Raw genomic sequence first — 20,434 nt, forward strand, 5'->3', positions numbered from 1 at the left:
TTTAGTCAGTATTGTTTATTTAGAAATGTGCATTTTCATCTTCTGCAGCCCGTTAGGCTCAATAGATGTATCAGAGCATCACCTTTTCAGTGTGTAATTATTTTCTGCAGTATTTAAAAAGCCTCTGGAGTGACGGCTTAATTTATCAAATTTTGTAGCACACAGAATATCAATTTTCAATATGAAAATTCAGTAGGCCATACTTTTCAATATGTGTGCTCATTATAGTCTTCTATTTAAAGACTTGTTTTAAAACTGACATGAATATTTAAATTGCTTGGCTTTTTTAAAAAATAGGTTCTTAAAAATAGCCTAGCCAGGCCTTTAAGTCATGATTGTCTTATGTCAATTCCCAGAGCATTGGGATTTATAGGCATGTGCCATCATGGCCAACTAGAGGTAGATGGTATTTTATTTTTGTACTAGTAAATACTCAATTTACATTGCTTTCAATTATTTTCTGGACAACCTTACTGTAGTTGTGGTTGGGTTCTTTTTGGGAGTGGGTGGGTAGGTCTTAAGCTACACTGATTGAATTTCTATTTTCCTTTGTCACCTTGGAGTCCAAACTTCATTTAAGAAAATAAAAAAAGGAAAAGATGTCTTGATAAAATGAGAGTGAGGAATTGGCTTATCAGGTTAAAGTGCTTACATTGTAAGCCTTATGACCTGACTTTGGTCCCTGGAACCCACAAAAAGCAGGATGTGGTGAGTTGCATCTGTACCCCAGAATTCCTTAAGTGATATGGGAGGCAGTTAAAGGGGACTCTGCTGGGAGCTTATGTGCCAGCTCGCCTGGAGTGTAGAGGACAGCAGCACCAGGAGAGATCCGGCCTCAGCAAGATGGATGGAAAGAACCATGTCCCAAAGTTGTCCTCTGGCCTCTATGTGTGCACTGTGGCATGTGTCCTCAGTAATACACACACTTTAACACATCTTCTCCCGGTTTTTGAATCAAAAGAACATATACCAAGAAAGTAGATGATTTGTTCCGACAGAATCTAGTACCACTAAAAGATGAGTGTGTTCTTGGGACCTCCTCCTCTGTATGGTGCAGTTGCTGTTCGTTTAGAGAAGTCGGTTGAGTTTGTGTTTGAAGGTTTGTTCCTTACAGGGAGGTGCTTCAGGAAACCTGCAGTTTCTCACTCTGGGGAATAGAAAAGAAATCTGATTAAAGTCTTCCTGGCTCAGTTACATGTTATAGTTGTGGAGCTTGGTGCTTTTGTGGGGTTCCTAACAGAGGGATTCAGGCTGTTCTCACACCTTTGCCTGCTCTCGGAACCCCTGTCCTCCTACCGGGTTGCCTCACCAGCCTTAACATGAGGTGATGTGCCTAATCTTACTCTACCTTGATATGCCATGTTTGGTTGATATCCCTGGGAGGCCTGGCTTTTTTTTCTGAAGGGAAACAGAGGAAGAGTAGATGGGGTGGGACTGGGAGGAGAGGAGGGCGGTTTGTAATATATAAGAGAATAAATTAAAAAACAAAAATTTGCTTGGCCCCTGAGCTGGGAACGCCTACACTGACTGCTTAGCAGATTAGTCTGTTCAATGGAAGACTGTCAGCTCTTGCTTGTATAACTTTCACACTTTTTCGCCTCTTCTCTCTAGGTAGCAGAGTGCTTTAAGGACATACTTCAAAAGTATGGAGTACTCTCTTTGAGTAACTTTGGAAGTAGGAAAGTGGTGTTGGGGCTCATTAATGTGGGAGGAGCAAATGATTTCATCCCTTCAATATGGTGGGATTTAGAAATGTGTGGTTGTGTTCTTTGTAGCGAACAGGACAAAGGTTGAACAGACACAAACGAGGAATCATTGGAATGACTGCTGTTATGATGGTAAGAGACATAAAAAGGCTGCTCTGTCTTTATACCGATCTCTGTTTCTCTTCCTACAACACTGCCTCCCCAACGAACTAGTCTCACAAAGTAAAGCACTGCAATTGCACAAATAAAATCGTGTTAGTCATTTAAAAAAAATATTTATAACCTTTAAGCCCATATTATTTGGGTAAGAAAGAGAGCTTTTCCTCTTGTTTTTGTCCCATCGATTGTGTGTCTTTACGCTTCCTCTTATCCCTGCATATTGTACTTTGGTAACAGAAGCATCCTGTTTTATGAATTGTATGTGCTGAATTGGCTTAAGAGGGCTTCACTACATGATGATGGCTTGAGTCCTTTAATTGTAAAGGCAGTTTCTTTTACCTTCATTATGAAAAGGGCACATGAGGCATTTTTCATAGTTTAAGGGTTTTTATAAAGCGTTCTCTCTGTTGGAGTAAAGAATCAGGACAAAAGGAGTAGGCTGCTCTCAGGAATTTCTAGAAATAGCTTTTGAAAGTAAGATTAGGAGATAGCGCTCTGTGCTTCATGGAGGAACAAAGTAATTTTGTACCACAGGAATTAGGAGCAAAAAGCTCCAGTGCTCCTGGGGTTTGTTGGTCCCCCTCCCCCATTGGTTATAACACCAATAACAATGTTTTTTTTTTTTAAGCACATAAAGCACGTTTGTATGCAGTTGTGTCGACGCGGCCTTTACAGTCAACCTCATGCTATCCAAAGAGCAGGTGCTACTAGTATTGTTTCCATTCTGCAGCTGGGGAAACAGCCAGAGAGATTAATGGCTTTGCCAAGTCACACGGCTATGAAATGGGAAAGCCTGCGGTCCCGTGCTCCTTCTAGTGCATCTCACTCCACAGTCACCTTACTCTCCACTCTGTTGCTTCCATTGCAGACGAATAACACAGGAAAAGTTTCTCTTTTTTAGCAATAAAATATGTATAATGAAAGCCCTTAGAACAGGATGAATTGCTTCTCAGACAAACTCAACAATACAAATAGTCATTTGTATTTCAGTATTAACTTGCTATCCGCATGTAATTCATAGGTATTGTGCCTGTTCTGATCCTGATTTTATGCACTTACTTTTTGCTTGTGTTTTGTTTGTTTGTTTTGTTTTATTCTGTTGAATGGTGAATTTAGCACTCCTGACTGGCAGTTTCCCTCTTATGGTTTCCATTTGTGACTTTATTTCACCATCTCTGCTTTGTTAACTCCCAAGTCTATTGTTTTAGGCTGTTCCTTGCCAGGTAGTATGTGTTCTTCGTAGCTTTGAAGATGGCCTCTTTGTTTCTATCACTTAACAGTCGCAGTGTTAACAGCAGCAGCAGCAACAACCTTTTAACACTGAGGTTTGAGGTTTATGTCTTTATTGACTCTGGATATTATTAACTATTATTATTATTATTAGTGCTTCTTTTCTGTTCTTTTTTTAACCCTTAATTTTAAAATGTTATGGAGAGGTTAAAAATAATCTAGAAAATATCTTAAGTAGAATGTTGTGATATTCAGTTAAAAGTGCCAATATATGTTGCTACATGATGGACCTTAAAAACAGCACCCTACATAAACAAAGCCAGCTATACTAGAGCACATGCTCTGATTCAACTTACAGTGACAGTCGAGTGTACCAGGTGGACCTCTGGTTCCTAAGGGGCGGGAAGGCTCAGAGAAAGTGGAGAGTAAGCAGTGAGCAGTGATTTGGAGGAAGGAGGACCCAAATGGTTTCACACTGATCGGGGTGCTCACGTAACTGTGTGTACGCTGAGAAAAGCTTACCTGGGGCAATATGTGAATATGTGAATTATTTCCCTTAGAAAGGTCTTATTAGCACTAATGCAGAAGCTTGAATTCTTGTCCACTTCCCACCCAGCCTCCTTGTCTGAACTGCTTACTGATGTCACTTAAATATAGTTATCAAAACTGAGAGCTTGGCACTGCTGCCTGCTAGTAACCTAGCTGTCAGTTTTAGTCAGTTGTTGCCAGGTTCCCCACTCATCTTCTCTTCCTGGTTCCCCCTTCCATGCCAGGGTCCACATGGAGTTTAGTTTTCATGTTTCCTAACTCTAATCTCTCTTGGTACTTATCTCCCTTTGGTCTTTTTAATCCTGATACTTCTAAAGATTCCTGGCCAGTTATTTGGGAACATGTTCCCTAATTTAGGCATATGTGATGATTCCTCATTATTTGGTAGAAGTATTTCAGAACTAAATTTCTTGTCTTCGCATGTCTTGCCATGGGAGATGTGAAATATATTTTATTAATGTTAATGTAGATCTTGTTTCCATGTTAAAGGTGATTTATGCCACATTTCTCTACTGTAATTACTGTTTTTCATTTATAATTAATAACTTTCTTGGGAAAGCTGTTTTGATAATGGTGCAGTTGTCTTTTTTGTTCTCAAAGTTTGTGTACCAAATTCAGCACCTATTAGCAGGTGCTGCCTGGAGAGTGAGACCTGTGGTACTTGCCTGGAGGTAATTTTATTTTCATCATTTCTACATTCGTCAGTTAGGATTCTTTTATAAAGAAAGGCTGTTTCTTCTCCAACGTGCATGTGTTCATTTCTCCATTTCCTATGTCAATGAATATTGCTAATTGGCTTACTGATACTGCTACTCATTTATCCTGCAACTTAATCAAATTGTTCCAATGCTGGCCCTTCAGAGCTCTTTCAGGTTACCCTCTCTGCCCTCTCCACAAGTCCACACCCGATTGTTGACAGTATGCTTTATAAACCCGATTGGCTGACTGGCCCCTTTTGTTCTTGAGTGGCAAGGAACACCATGTTGGGAATGATATGGTGGAGACAGTTGTTTTCATGACAGAGGAGTAAAAAGGTCAAGGAGGAGACCAGGGCTCTACATCTGGCTCCGAGGACAGGATTTCTTGACTGGAAACCTCCCACGTGCCACAATCTGGGGACTGTTTCTTTAACATGGCTGTGTGGGAGACAATTAAGATCTAAAGTATAGCACTAACTTTGACCTTCATTATATTTTATAACGTTTGTATGGGTTCGAGTTAGGATAACTGACTGTTGGGTTAATGATGCCCATGACTTCAGTTCAAGTTTTTATTACATGTTATTTATTTTGTGTGCATGTGGCTGTGTATGCATGTATGTGGGTGGGTGTACATGCCACGGCATCTGTTTTGAGGTCAGAAGACAACATTCGATTGTCTGTTCTTTTCTCCTATCATGTGGGTCCTGTACATTAAACTCAGGTTGTCAGAGTTTGATGGCAGGCGCCTTTACCCTAAGACATCTCGCCAACCCATTTCTTACTTTTATTATTTTATTTTTAAAGAAAAAGTTCTATGCACCCTAGGCTGACATCAGACTCTCCATGAAGCTGAACAGATAATTTTAAACTTATCATCCTCCTTGTTTCTACCTCTTAGATTCTGTGATTTTAGGTGTGGGTGACCATAAGTTGTAATGAAAAAATATTTTGTTTTATTTTTATTGTGTGTCTGTGTCCGTGTGTGTCTGTTTATGTGTGCACCTGTGTGTACATGTGTGTGAGTGCATGTCATAGTTCATGTGTGGAGGTCAGGGAACAAATTTGTGGAGTCTGGATGTTCCTTCGTAACCTTTAATTGTACTACAGGGCTTCAATTCACATTTTGAGGCCCCATGAGGCAAATGGCAACCTGGTGAGCCATCTAGCTGGCCCTCCCTTCTAATTTTTAAATTCCAAAACTTTTAGTTTATTATTTTGAAAGATTGTCACTTCTTTTACAATACATCATATTTTTTTATTGGCTTGTAAACAACATGTTATTATTTCTTTGAAGTGATTTTACTTTTACTTGTTTTATTATCCTAAGATCCTAGAATGAAATCCTCCTCTGCTTTTGGCAGTTCACACTCATGATAGACTCTGTCACTGGTTATTTTTATTTTTCCTCATCAGCTCATTTTTAGGGAGGCCTGTTTTTATATTTACATGCAAAATTTTGGTATATGATTTGAAAGTCCTTCCAGAGTGCTTCAGGTGTCCCAGCTCTCTGTCATTTCTGATATTGCATTCCTTGACCTCCTGGTTTCAAATCCAATTTTTTAAACCAGGCCCTTCCAGGTGCCAGTCTTTAAGTGGGTGTCTCAGTTCCAACTCTCTGTCTCCAGTTGGCTAAAATCCAGGTCTCCTATTTCAGTGTGAATGTTTAAGTTGTTAGGTTACAAAATTGACAATTTTCATTAAATTGTAACCATATGCAATTATATACCTATTTGCTTGCTAACCCCCTCCCTACATTTTCCCCTCTAAATTCAACTATATTACAGAAATTTAAAAGTCAGTTTGGGTAGTGATGTTGACTAAGGCCTATAATCTCAGTATTTGGGAAGCTGAGGCAGGAGGATTGCCACAAGTTCAAGGCCAGCTCCTGTCTCAAGAGCAAAACAAGACAAAACACAAAACAAAAAAAGTTCATTTATATCTGGAGACAGATTAGTTATGGGTTAATGAACAGCAGAGAAAAATAAGCCCGCAAAAGCCAGACTAATCTAAAACAGCTTGACAGATTAACCTTGACCGTATCCACAAGATCCAAGGAGAGCCATATAGCACAGAGGTAGTTGGCTCATGCCAAGTAGTCTTGACTCTAGGTCTGTCATATCCAATCAAGAATAGCATAGGTAGGGAAGGTCAGAGGACTAGGGAAAGCCCTCTTGTTTGGGGTACACTTGGCATACATGTCAGGCCCTGCGTTCTGTGGGATTCTAGAATGCTTTCTCAGGGTATGGAGAGAGTACCTTTGGAGGCATGACTTTTAAAACTTTTTAATTGGAGGACAAAATTAAAAAAAAAATTTAAAGCTCTGAATATGCTCGAAGACTATAGTCTTCTTCCACACTCAGAAAGGACTGGCTCCCTTTGTGCTTCTGTAGTTGATGGCTAGAGAGTATTGTTGATCCTGCTGCTTCTTCAGCATCGGGTTGTAGTGTAAGGCATACCTTTTCTTTTTTTTTCTCTTTAACTTTAAATTAAGTTTATTATTTTTTTTTCTTTTTTTTTTTTCAATGCAGTTTATTCAGGAACCTTGAACAATCCTCGGACCCTGGGGAAAGCCAGCCCACAGCTTAAATAGCCTCTGGGTAGCCAACCCAGGCGTGCCACATGGGCAATGCAGATAGGTCCACATACATGGAAGCAAGCCAGATCCTCAGCCTTAGCCAAATGTGGAATTGTTCGTGACAGAGAGCACTCACCATTGGGAAGGTGGAAGGCGGAAACCAGCTCCATCTTTAAGGCATAGCATTCTGAAGCTCTCTACAGTTCCCCCTTTTTGTTTTAGACGCATCAGGCAAGAGTAGAGGTCTGATCTCTGATATTAGAAATAAATTGGGACTTTGTACCGATGTTCATTTAGGTGTCATCCACCCAAAGAGCATCAGACCCGTCAGATACCTTTTTCTCAGAGGCGGGACCTGGGGCATCAACCCGCAAAGGCATACCTTTTCATGGTGTATCAGTCTACAGGAATATTTGACTGACAGCCATTGTCTGACCAACCTCACACTTGAATGCTGTCTTCCCACTGTCCGCAGGATGGTTTTCTGTTATGTCTTCCCATTATACGTAGTCAAACACGTGTCAAATATCTCGTTTTCACCAGTTTACCCCAGATCTTAATTCCAATAAATGTGTCCCTCTTTCCAGTTTCCTTCTACCTTGGTTTTGGTTTTGACCCAGGTTGTTAGGTTTCAGCCATCTCAGTTTCCAACTCACATTCTGAGTTCTTTTTTTCAAAAATGAATTAAAGAGGTGATGGTTTTTTCTTTTAATTTTTATTAATTATACTTTATTCACTTTGTATCCCCCATAAATTCCTCCCTCCTCCCCTCCCAATCCCACCTTCTCTCCCCCTTCTTCATGCATGCCCTTCCCCAAGTCCACTGGTAGGGGAGGTCTTCCTCTCTTTCCTTCTGATCCTAGTCTATCAGATCTCATCAGGAGTAGCTGCATTGTCATCTTCTGTGGCCTGGTAAGGCTGCAGAGGGAGGTGATCAAAGAGCAGGCCAATCAGTTCATGATGGAGACATTCCCTGTTCCGATTACTATGGAACCCACTTGGACACTGAACTGCCATGGGCTACATCTATGAAGGGGTTCTAGGTTATCTCCATGCATGATACTTGGTTGGAGTATGAGTCTCTGGGAAGACCCCAGTGTTCAAATTTTTTGGTTCTGTTGCTTTCCTTGTGGAGCTCCTGTCCTCTCCAGATCTTACTATTTCCCACTTCTTTCATAAGGTTCCCTGCACTCTGCCCAACAGTTGGCCATAAGTCTCATCATCTGCTTTGATAGTCTGCAGGGCAGAGCCTTTCAGAGGCCCTCTGTGGCAGGTTCCTAACTTGTTTCCTGTTTTCTTCTTCTTCTGATGTCCATCCTCTTTGCCCCTCCGGATGGGGTTTGAGCATTTTAGCCAGAGTCTTCCCTCTTGATTAGTTTCTTTAGGTGTACAGATTTTAGTAGGTTTATCCTATATTATATGTCTATATGAGTGAGTGTATACCATGTGTGTCTTTCTGCTTCTGGACAGCTCACTCAGGATGATCCTTTCTAGTTCCCACCATTTACCTGCAAATTTATTTTAAGCATTCTTGTTTGCCATTCTTAGATTTGTTTCTATGCTTGTTTTAGGCTTTTACATTTTTAGTTTTTTTTTCTTTTTTTTTCCTTTTACTTCCTGAGATTATAATATATCTCTTACCCTTCCATCTCCTCTCTTTAAACCTTCCAATATAGCATACCTCCTTGCTCTTTCAAATTCATGGCCTCTTTTTTCATTGTTTATATATATATATATACATACACACACACGCACATATGTGTGTGTGTGTGTATACATATGTATATCTAAGTGCATAAATATAAAATAATTCCCATATTTAAGGCTCAGGGATCAGTACAGAAGAGGGTGTGAAAAGAGTCTTAAGATGGTAAGTTGGAAACTCAGAGTCTTTTGATTTGCATTTCTCTGATGACTAAGTACATTGAGGATTTCTGTAAGTGTTTCTTGGCTATTCGAGATTTCTCTGTTGAGGATTCTTTGTTTAGTTCTGTACCCCATTTTTAAATTGGGTTATTTGTTTTGTTGGTATTTAATTTTTTGAGTTCTTTATTATGAATGCTAGGCATTAGCCCTTTGTTGGATGTAGGGTTGGTAAGATCTTTTCCAAATCTGTAGGGTGCTATTTTGTTCTGTTGACAGTATCAATGAATCTGAGTTCAAAGGGGACTGAAGAACTGAAGACCAAGGACCATGTATGGGCTTGACCTAGGCCCCCTACAGGGGATCAAGGCCTGTCTCTAACATGGACTTTGTTGCATACTTTTGTATCACCACCCCCTGGTTGGGCTGCACAGTAGAAGAGGATACATTCAGTTTTGAAGCAACTTGATCCGTGGGGTGGGTTGGAGGAGGTGTGGGGTCACTCCCCTTTTGGAGGAGTAGAGGAGGGGCGATAGGGGAAAGAGGGAGAGAAGGTAGGACTGGGAGGAATGGAGGGAGGGGGCTTGATCTGGATGTAAAGTCAATGAATTAAAAAGAAAAAAAGTGTCTAAGAGCTAGAGAAACGTGAAGTTTGCTGTGAGATTGTGTTTCCAGGAATGTCAGAAAAACCACCCTTAAAGGCTTACTTAACTTGGCTTCCAAAACATGGATTGAATAGGACAAGAAGAGACCTGCTAAAATGGATTGGGAAAAGCCCACAAGACCTTCATTCTACACAAAGAGCTACTGTCAATAAAGGAATGCTGAGGGTGGGAGAAATAGCCTTCCCCAGGGAAGAACACAGCGACTGGGTTAGCCAACACCAAATATTCACCGCTGTTCTTTAAATTCTTTGTTCTTGCCCCGAGGTCTTAATTTCTGCCCCTCAGTGTTGCGTTGCCTTTAGTACTTGATGAAGACTGATACTTTCTTACATACAACTGTGCTAGGTGAGTGAAGGACAAGAACCAGGCTACATGGTCATTGTCTTCTAAGACCTTAATATCTAGCTGAAGAGACAGTTTCCATACACAAAAATAGCAAGCAGTAGCAGACAGTGTATAATTAAATGCTAAACTGAGAGGCACAGTGATTTAAGTGTTAGAAGTTGAAGGGGAAAAAGAGGAATAGAAAGAGGACTCAAATTTTAAGAGAAAACATTCATGAGGAAGTGGGATTTAAAATAGGTCTTGAAACAACCAAGACTGGCATGAGGTAGGCATTTAAGGTCAGGGATGAACAAAGACAATCATCAGGTTTACCGAGCATAGTATCTTGGGAAGCTTTGCAGTCCTTCTGTCTCAGTGAGTGGTTAGAAATAGAAATGAGAGGAGGAAGATCTGGTGGCTACTTTGACTTGGGCTATAAGACTACCATATGACCTTTAGGTGAGCCACAGCATAATGTTATCAAACAAAAAGGTTCCTTATGGAGTAAGACTCTTTCATTTGTGTGTTCCCCAATTCTGAAATTCCTGACATTATTTTTCTTTTTACCTTTGGTCAGAATCCTCTGGTGTTCTAGAAATTCTGTGATGCACCTGCCTTCCCAGGATGCATACTTTTTGTGCCAACCCAGGATTTTTCATGGTTGGCTTGCTATCTTGTGGTGTTTCTGAATCACTTGCGCCCATTCCTTCTTCAAGTCCTTGTCAAGTCTTACCATTTCTTGATACTCAATGGCAGGATTCCTACCCACAGACATTTCTTTCCTTTCTAGATTCATCTTTCAGCTACTTTATGCTCAAATAATTCCAGGCATGCAGAATAGCTTCGAATTGCATGTCTCCCTTTCTGTCTAGTACAGCTTGATAAATTCTTCAGTGGGCTGTACTGTACTTTATGTGTGTTCCCTCCTAGCTCTGTGAACTGCTTTGGATCTGTACATGTTGCTTTGTGGGTAGCTATTAAGGAATTACATCTTTTAAATTAGTATTAATTATTATTTGAGACACTGATTATTTGAACTACTAGAGCTATATTTTTGTAATTATGCCCACTATCATGCCTTGCACACAGTATTCCTTTTTTTGGGTAAATATTTGTTCACTTCAGATCATGTAATTGATTCCAAAGCAAAGGACAATTATTTTTCTGTTTCTTGGAAAGAGGAAATTAGAGCAGAAATTATAAATTCAAGTTTTTCTGGAGGTATTCTTTCTGTTCCTTTGTTTGGGGTCATTTTATTTTATTTTATTTTATTTTTTTATTATTAGTTACAGTTTATTAACTTTGTATCCCAGCTGTAGCCTGCTCCCACATTCACCCCCAATCCCACTCTCCCTCCTCCACCTCCACCTCCTCCCTGCCCCTTCCCAAGTCCACTGATAAGGGAAGTCTTCATCCCCTTCCATCTGACCCTAGCTTATCAGGTTTCTTCAGGACTGGGTCCAATGTCCTCCTCTGTGGCCTAGGTTGCTCCTCCCTCAGAGGTGGGGGGAGGTCAAAGAGCCATCCATTGAGTTCCTGTCAGAAATAGTGCCTGTTCCCCTTAGTAGGGAACCCACTTGGATACTGAGCTACCATGGGCTACATCCAAGCAGAGGTTCTAGGTTATATCCATACATGGTCCTTGGTTGGAGATACAGTCTCATATAAGACCCCAGTGCCCAGATATATTTGGTCCTTGTGGAGCTCCTGTCCTCTCCAGGTCATACTGACTCCCCCTTCTTTCATATGATTCGCTGCACTCTGCCAAAGGTTTGGTTATGAGGGGTCATTTTTTTCTTTATTAGAATAATAAATTTATTAAATCTTGGAAGGGCTAACATTATCTCATTCTTGTTATAAGAATGGTTTATTAATCTGAATGACTTTTAAAAACTCTTGCCATGGAATGCAAATCATCTACACACACATGTGCAAATACACATACCCTACTCACTCATGCATGCACAAACACACATGCTCATACATATGAACATACTCGTGTAAACACACGCATACACAATGTTTTCAACAGAAAAAATTAGGACATATGCAAGTGGACAACTCAAGATGAATAAACATTGACTTTAAAGAAGGTAGCCTCCCATTAGGGTATCGAAACAGATGTTGAGACTCATAACCAAACTTTGGGCAGAGTGCAGGGACTCTTATGAAAGAAAGGGGAGATGAAAGACCTGGAGGGGACAGGAGCTCCACAAGGAGAGCAACAGAACGAAAATATCTGGGCCCAGGGGTCATTTCTGAGACTGATACTCCAACCAAGGACCATGCATGGAGACAACCTAGAACCCTTGTTCAGATGTAGCCCATGGCAGCTCAGTGTCTATAGGTGTGCCCTAGTAACGGGAACAGGTGCAGTCACTGGCATGAACTCAGTTGCCTGCTCTTTGATCACCTTCTCCTGGCAAGGTGTTTTTAGGAGGTCACAGAGAAAGAGGATCCAGCCAGTCCTGATGAGACCTGATAGGCTAGGGCCAGATAATAGGGAGAAAGGACCTCCCCTATCAGTGGACTAGGGAAGGGAAACAAGGGGGGAAGGAAGAGGGAGGGTGGAACCAGGAGGAGATGAGGGAGGAGGCTACAGTTGGGATACAAAGTGAATAAATTGTAAATAATAATAATAGGAAAAGAAGGCAGCCTAGAAGTTACCTTTTTTTGTGTACATGAAGACAAGGTGTCCATCCATGGCCAGTGCTGGGCAAACCTGGACATCTTATAAAGGATGTTTATTTATATAATGAGGGGTCATTTTTTAATCTGTATATTTTAAGCATATTTTATTCATGTATCTTTGACATGTCTGCAATTACTACTTAATGTACTTTCTCCTAAATAATTCATGACTGCAGATAGAGACAAGTTGTATATATTAATTGCAGCATAAAAGAAGAGATGGGCATTCTAGAAGGTTTAATCCTGGTCCAATTAATCCATTTAGTCAACCAATTGGACTAATTGGTCCTGTGTTGACAGTTTTCTTGCCTGTGTCTTAAAATTTTAGTAAAATATCTATCAGTGGAAAAAATCATCTGTTAGAGCTAAACATTAAGAGTAACATTAAAGGAAGATATTTGAATAATTTCAAAATCAGATAATATAATGACTAGGAATACTGGTTTAAGGAAAATGGGCCAAATTTGCTTAGCAGCCTCTTAATACAAAACTACTTTAGAAATTTTTAATTATTTAAAGTAAAATTACTTTATCATTTCCTTAACATTTTTTCTAAGGCAAATTTACTTGAGAAGTTTTTGATTCATATCTATTAACCCTCTCCCCCTAATTTTCTGGATGAAATATTTTACTATTATCTTACATATTTTTCATGTGTTTTTGGGACTGGATATTAAAAATAAGTATACATACATGTATACACACATATAAAAGATGTAGGAAGCTTAATATGTATATTTCAGAGAGTGTGAGGGAAAGGGAGAGGGGGAGAGAGAGGTGTGATAGTGTCATTATTGTGACAAAATACCCAAGAAGGTATTTTAAGAGGAGAGCTTGCTTTCCCTCACCTTGGAGACGTTTCACTTCAGTTCTGTTTCCTTCGCTTTGGGTCCTATGGCAGAGAAGGTCTGGTCATCTCATGGCAGCCTAGGATGTTTAGGAGGAGGGGGAGGGGGAGGAGAGTGGGTGCGGGAGGGGAGAGCAGCAAGCACAAGTCACTCCCTTCACAAGCACAGTCCAGATGCCCTACTTTCTCCAACAGCTGCCCCCTCCTACCTAACCTACTCAGCTGTGAACTTATGAATGGATTAACTCATTGATATACTTAACAGACTCAGTGTCATCCTCAGAGAGCTTCATGAGCCCGGTGCTAAGCTTTGGTGTGAGGGGGGAGTGATGTTTGATATTTAAACCATAACTTGGGGAAGTTTGGTAACTGAAACAAAGTAGTTAAAAAAACAATTATGTGAGGCAAGTTGGATTTTCAACAATTTAAGTTGATCTATAACTTTCTTTTAATGGTTACTACCTTATAGAAGCTTATCTTTTTGCAATGTCCTTATTTCTTCTTATATTAGAATAGAGAACTTTCTGCCACTTTTTGAAGAACTGGGGACTAAGATTGAGCCCATGGCCTTCTACATGCAAAGGAATGCTCACTGAGATCTCCCAGTACCCTTCCTTTTTGTTTTGTTTTTTTAATTGCTATTTTTAGACAGGGTCTTGCTAAGTTGCCCAGGCTGGCCTTGGATTTGTCTTGCAGTATAGACAAATTTGACTTGGAATCTACTGCATCAGCTTCCGAAGAGCCTGATCCATGCCTGTACCGCCATGCTTGACGATTTTTAATACTTGTAACTTACGACTCTATATAAGCTTGAATTTTCTTAGTTATTGACTTTTACATTTGTTTCATAGGTTGTTTGCATTCGCTCTACTTGGAATGCTCTCTCTCCAAAGCTGAGTTGTGACACAAGACCGCTCATATTGAAGACCCTGAGTGAACTGTTTTCTCTGGTTCCTTCCTTAACAGTCAATACAGTTGAATATGAGGTATGTGTTTGGAGTTCAAGAAGCTGTAAGTTGAGGAAAGGTGTCTGATGTGATCATTACTTTTGGAATTAATTCTTCATTTTAACAACTAGTTTACATAAAGGGTGATTGTTTAAAACCATTTATAAATGTTTTAAGTCATAAAATGTAAGCAATAAAACTTATAAAGGCAGGAAGTATTTTCCCAGTTTTATGAAGTCATGTTTATCATTGTAATAGCCTGAAACACTCAGGAGAATCTTTGCTGTAAAATTCTTATGGCACTCCTTAATACTTTCTCCCTAGCTCTTTTTTTTTTTTTTTGAGTGAAATACTCCAACAATAAAAATTACATGTATGCCTTAAGTTTTATAAGCTATAGTCTCTTTTTCTCACCATTACTCCTTTTTCTTCAAAGAGCTATAGTGTATTTTCACTGTTGAACTTTCAGTTTAGAATCTGAAGGACCAATAAAAAACTATCATACTACAAGATCCTGTAACAGTCCCACATGTGTTTCAGATCAGGTGACTAGAAGGAATTTCAGGAAACACTTCTAGTCACATTTTTATTTATGTAGGTATGCCACACGTGCACACACATTTGTGCATGTACCTTGTGTGCCATGTGTGTTTGTGTATCTTCAGAGGCCAGGAAATGGTCTTGGAGTCTCTGGATCTGGAGTTACAGATGGTTGTGAGCCACCTGCATGGGTTCTGGGACCCTAACTCAGGTACTCTAGAAAAGCAGGGAATGTTTTCAACGGTTGAACTGTTTCTCCAGCCTTATTTCCCATCCTTTAAGATGACACACAATGAATAAAAGCGAATTCGTCATTGCTGTGGTTGAACATCTAGGGCTGCACCAAGTCTGTATGTATGTAGTTGCTGAGTGAACCGTGGAAGCAATGCAGTTGTCACCCTTAGGGTATGTTATACAGCAGTTGTCTTTGTTTCTGGCTATAATACTTGGGTACTCAGCCTTACCATGTCCAGAGCCTACAGGGTAAGTGATCAAGAGTGATGTCGACTAAAATCGACGATATCAGTGGCATATTGCGCTCATTCATTTTCTGTCTTCAATGGCTGAAATCTTGTACTTTTGAATTGCTTTTACTTAGAGTTATTATTATTGTAAATTACTTTGTGAAGTAGTTTTTATGTGTTGGTTTTGATGTTTGTATATTCCTGGCTGAGAATTGCCTTTGGCCTAGATCATCATCATCAGCAGCAACAGCTTCTTCTTCTCCTTCTTCTCCTTCTCCTTCTCCTTCTCCTTCTCCTTCTCCTTCTTCTTCTTCTTCTTCTTCTTCTTCTTTCTCTTCTTTCTCTTCTTCCTCTTCCTCTTCCACTTCCGCTTCCACTTCTGCTTCTCTTTGGTTTTTTGAGATAGGGTTTCTCTGAGTAATAGCCTTGGCTGTCCTGGACTTACTTTGTAGACCAGGCTGGCCTCAAGCTCACAGAGATCTGCCTGCCTCTGCCTCCCAAGTTCTGGGATTAAAGGCGTGCGCCACCACACCTAGTTGATCTTTTCTTTCAGATTTTACATCTACTTGGTCTTTCTTTATATGTCAGCATGTTTTCTGTTATTCAGGCAGACAGCATTGAGACTATTTAACCCATTTCTTCTAAGGTACCGTGGTCTGTACTGGAACCGTACTCAATGGTTAGCAGAAATAAAGACACAGTGGAAGGTTCTGCCACTCTCTTTCCCTCCATACTGCCTCTTTCCCTTCCTCTTCCCTCTCCCTCCTCTTTCTCTTTACTTTTTCCCCATCTCTTTTCTCACATTCTTTTTTTTTCTTCTGCCTTTCTTTCTCCTCTCTTTCTCCCCCCTCTAATCTTCAATCTTCCTATGTATGTCTTTAGGTAGTTTTCATCTAACTGCTTAATGCTTTATTTGGGTCAAAGCCATAGTTAAATTCAGTTTTCCCAAAACATTTCTTCTTCTTCTTTTTAAAAAAGCTTTTTTAAAATTCCTTGTGAATTTCACATCATGCAACCCAGTCCTACTCATCTCCCCATCCCTTCTTATCTACTCTCTGGCCTTGCACCATCCCCTTAAAAGAAAAAAATAAAAATAAAAACAACAACAACAAAACAAAGAATAAAATGAAACAAAGAAAATGAAAATTAAAACAAAACATCTTGTGGAAGTAGCACTGTGTCCCTGAGTATACCCTTTTGTCCACACAGCTTTACTTGCAAATGTGTCACTGATCTGGTTCAAGGTGTCTGGCTTCTGCTATACTTTCAATACTGGATCCTCACCAAAACTCCTCTCAGATATCCTGTTATTGCCCTGTATAATGGGATCTGTAGGCCTGACTCCTTCAAGTGCTCAACAATTCAAAGATGAGGTAGATATTGGGGTGGGCCAACTCAAAGCCCTCGATCTGGAGTTGGGTGTTAGCTGAGTTGGTCAGGCTACCAGCTTTCCTTGTCCAGCACCATAGGGTGAGCTCTCCAGTACTGCCCTGGGCACCTCACCCAGTGCCACAGCGTTTGTGAGGCTACCTCTCCTGCTCTCATGATCTTGGGGCCAGCTCTCCTCAGGGCCCCAAAGCATTTCTTTCATCACTTCTATCACCTGTCAGTCACTTTAGATATTTTAGTTTGTCTGCAGTTAACTCCAGCAAACCCATTCTACATTCTACAATATGGCCATTCTCTAGTGTCCCCTACCTAGCCATCCAGTGACACAAAGGATGCCTCCCAAAGTGTCTTCAAACCTTTTTATTTCTATTATTTATGCTTTTTCCTCTGACTAGATAACCTTTCTTTTATCTTTAATTTATAAAATCTGCTTAATGAATTAAAGAATTGCTTTATCTCAGTCTGCAGCTCTCAAACTTGTTTGTATGTTTCTATGAACTTGACTTCTATCTTGTACTACAGGGATACATTATTTTCCCTATTGAACTATCAACAGTGAATCATAGAGTCCATGATTTAATTGGATTGTGCTTTTAAAATTGCTGTCTATAAGTTATAGTATATTTTTTCATGTACTCAGTATATGCTTATTCAAGCCATGTTAGGCCATAGTGGTGCTGATAAATAATAGTAGATACTATTTTCAGATTCTTACTAAGATTGAAGCACTGAGGTTTTAAGAGTCATATTCACCTAAGAAATCAGCGTTTACTGAGTGTTTGATATGTGCCAGGCAAGTGCCTTAAGTAATTAAAGTTGGTGTCTGAACTTGGGATTTTCTAGGTGGATGCCATCTACTTTCCCATTATACTCTGTGGTCCACGTCCTTGTCTTCCAAAGTTCAAGGGCTGGGAAATGAATGTAGCAGAGGAAGCAACAAGCCTTGTTAGGGGGACCGATAGGAATGCTGATTTAAGTGCCATCATCAGACTTTGACGTTGAAGATATATAATGTAGCTTCCCATTGACGTCTGGGGCATGGACTTTGTACAGCCAAGGAGAAAAGAGGAACTGAGTATGATTCAGAGGGTCAAGCACTAACCCTAACCCTGGCTGACACAAAGAAGACCCTGAATCCCAGCAGGCAAATAGTTCTGATTGACTTACTCATTAAATAATTGTCACTAAAAGGAATAGGTGGAGGATCTGTGTTTAAAGTCTTTGAAATGGAAAAGACCCAGTGACTGCTGTATGACGTGTATAGCTTAACAGGGAATTAATCACACCCCATGCATGTATCCAGGTAGAGGAAGGGGACCCTCTGGGCAGGGGATGAGACTAAAAGGTCAGGTTTCTAGATCTTGTCATTGCAGCATTTTTAGTTATACATGTATTTAGATGGTGGGCTTGAGTGATTTTTCTTTCTGTGTAACAGGTTGAGTCAGTTAATGATGCAGTGACTTAAAAAGTAGCTTAATTTCTACCATTTGTTATTTAAGATTCTTTGTTTTAAGTTGAACCTTTTCTTGATTTATTTTCTTTATGTTTCCTGATTTTTTTTTTCAGAATTTTAAAGTTCAAGTCCTCAGCTTACTCTGGAATCACACTCAAAACAAGGTACTGCATAGGAATATCAGTGACTCAGAACAAATCGGGGAGAGAGCTGTGAAAAAAGCACTCAAGATAAACAATTAGCGCTCTTGAGCTAAATTCTTCCCTTTTTTTTTTAAAGTGACTATTACTAAGTTTAGTTTTAAAAATTGTTCTCAACTACTCGCATTAATAATGACAGACGTGAAGTTGATGTTATCTCTTGTTTTTATATGGTTCTTTCGTTTTCCTGGCCCTTCCACATAAATGTACCAAAAAAAAAAAAAAAAAAAAAAGTCAAGTACCGTACAGTTTGTGTGTTTATATGGGTGTTTATATGTTTATGTGGGCACATGCATGTTTGATATATGTGGAGGCTAAGGGACAACTTCAGATGTCATTCCTCAGTCATTTTGAGACTAGGTCCCTTACTGGCATGGGTGCACTGCAGTGTAGCCTGTAGTGAGATATGTGCAGGTGCGTATCACCATGCTAGGCTTTTTTTATTTTATTTTATTTTTGTGTGTGTGTGGGGGGGGCTAAAACTCAGGTAGTCATGTTTCCTGAATGCAGAAGCCATCTCCCCAGTCCTTGAATGTGGCTTGTAGGCACCATTTCCAATGAAGTGTAGAGAGTTGGAGAGGCCATTCCTGACCTGTGGTGTATGAGCCTGGACTACAAACAACTTGTTCTGTTAAACACAGGCTTGTCAGGCTAAACCGTACCATCCTACTAATCCATGCTAATTCAGGGGCATCTGAGTAATTAGATAAAAAATTTTTTATGCACATAAATTTGACATTTAGAAGAAATTGACCAATTTTTTTGAAAGACACAAAATAACAGAACTCACTCACATATAACCCGAAAAATCATATATCTAGTAAACAAACCGAATGTATAGTCATAACTGAACAGCAAAGGGAGTAGCAGGTTGACATGGGCTCACTGGAAAATTTAACCAAACATTTAAATAAAATTAATATGTAGCAAAATTTACCAAGTGAGAAGTTTGACAAGATTTGGTATATGTAAATGGACTCTCAAGATAAAAATCAGAAAAAAATTTGGTAAATTTAAGGGCTAAATTAGGATAAAAAATATAGTATTTCTGAGCCCAGAGGCTCAGTTTTATTTTCTGTTACTGTTTAGGGCAATTTCTACAGAAGAGTATTTGACAGTGGTCATTCATTCTTACCTCTATCTTAATAATTTTCTGTTTATTTTTTGCACCCCTCCAACTTTATTTTAAACAGTATTTTCTTTTAAATGAGAAACACTTTCTTTTCTCAAGTGTCTGGTAAAAAAGCCTTGTCTTTTTTTGGCCTACGCAGCACCTGAATATTGTTTCTCAAATGCTGACTGTAGAGGTTTGGCATTGGTCAGGGAAGGTTTTCTTGCCTCCCCTAGATCTGATGTTTCATGTGTGTTGTTTTCCGTTTGTCTCATCCAGGATCCCATTGTAGCAAGTGCTGCATTTAAATCTCTGTCTCACTTCAGTGCAGGAGAACATACCATTCTTCACCTGCCAGAGAAGGTAAGCACTTCAGCTTTTTCCGCTGCTATCTCTTCTTTATTTTTTTTCCGGATTATATGACTTTATCCATGGTCATAGGAGCTCTTTTCCTGATGAGTGTATATGTGCACCTGAAGGTTTAGTGTCCATTCAGTGTGACTAGCTCATTATTCTTTTTAATCTATGAAACTCTGAGTCCGTAAGCTTCATAAGGGATGGGTCTGAATCTCCTTGAAGGAGGTAAAAGGCACATGGTGCAAATGGAGTTATCCTAAGTGACTGGGGTCATGGCTTGCCTAGAAGTTCTGTGCCATTCCAGTAACTACTTTCCTTCATGCCACAGTGCCATCAGGAGTTCAATTCCAAGCGTGGCCCCACAGATTAATATTTTCTCTTTCTTGTGCTGCTAAGATCTTTATTTTTCATAAACAACAAATGCCATAAGGAAAAAAAAAATCTCCTCTTCAGTAAGATGGGAAATGAGTTGTTACGTCTTATGGCTCAGCAAAATCTGTGGTATTAGCTTAGCTTTTAAAATAAGTTATTAATGTTAATATTGTTATTGCAGTGTTGAGGATAGGTGATTATTTTTCTTTTGAACTAAACATAAAATCTAGTACCTGGTGTGTGTAATGATGTATTCCTTTAATTGCAGCATGCTAGGGACACAGGTAGGTA

General features: G+C 39.7%; 1 protein-coding gene across 3 annotated transcripts in view; it reads left to right on the top strand.

Moving 5' to 3' along the window:
- Positions 1-20,434, top strand: part of Focad (focadhesin) — a 315,631-nt gene that overhangs the window by 182,177 nt on the left and 113,020 nt on the right. For all 3 annotated transcript variants that reach the window (XM_060365822.1, XM_060365823.1, XM_060365824.1), the window contains 3 exons: positions 14,162-14,296; positions 18,217-18,267; positions 19,694-19,777. In XM_060365822.1, the coding sequence (XP_060221805.1) occupies positions 14,162-14,296; positions 18,217-18,267; positions 19,694-19,777 (270 nt within the window). The remainder of the gene's footprint in view (positions 1-14,161; positions 14,297-18,216; positions 18,268-19,693; positions 19,778-20,434) is intronic.

This window comes from Meriones unguiculatus, chromosome 12, assembly GCF_030254825.1.
Source record: "Meriones unguiculatus strain TT.TT164.6M chromosome 12, Bangor_MerUng_6.1, whole genome shotgun sequence".
NCBI lineage: Eukaryota > Metazoa > Chordata > Mammalia > Rodentia > Muridae > Meriones > Meriones unguiculatus.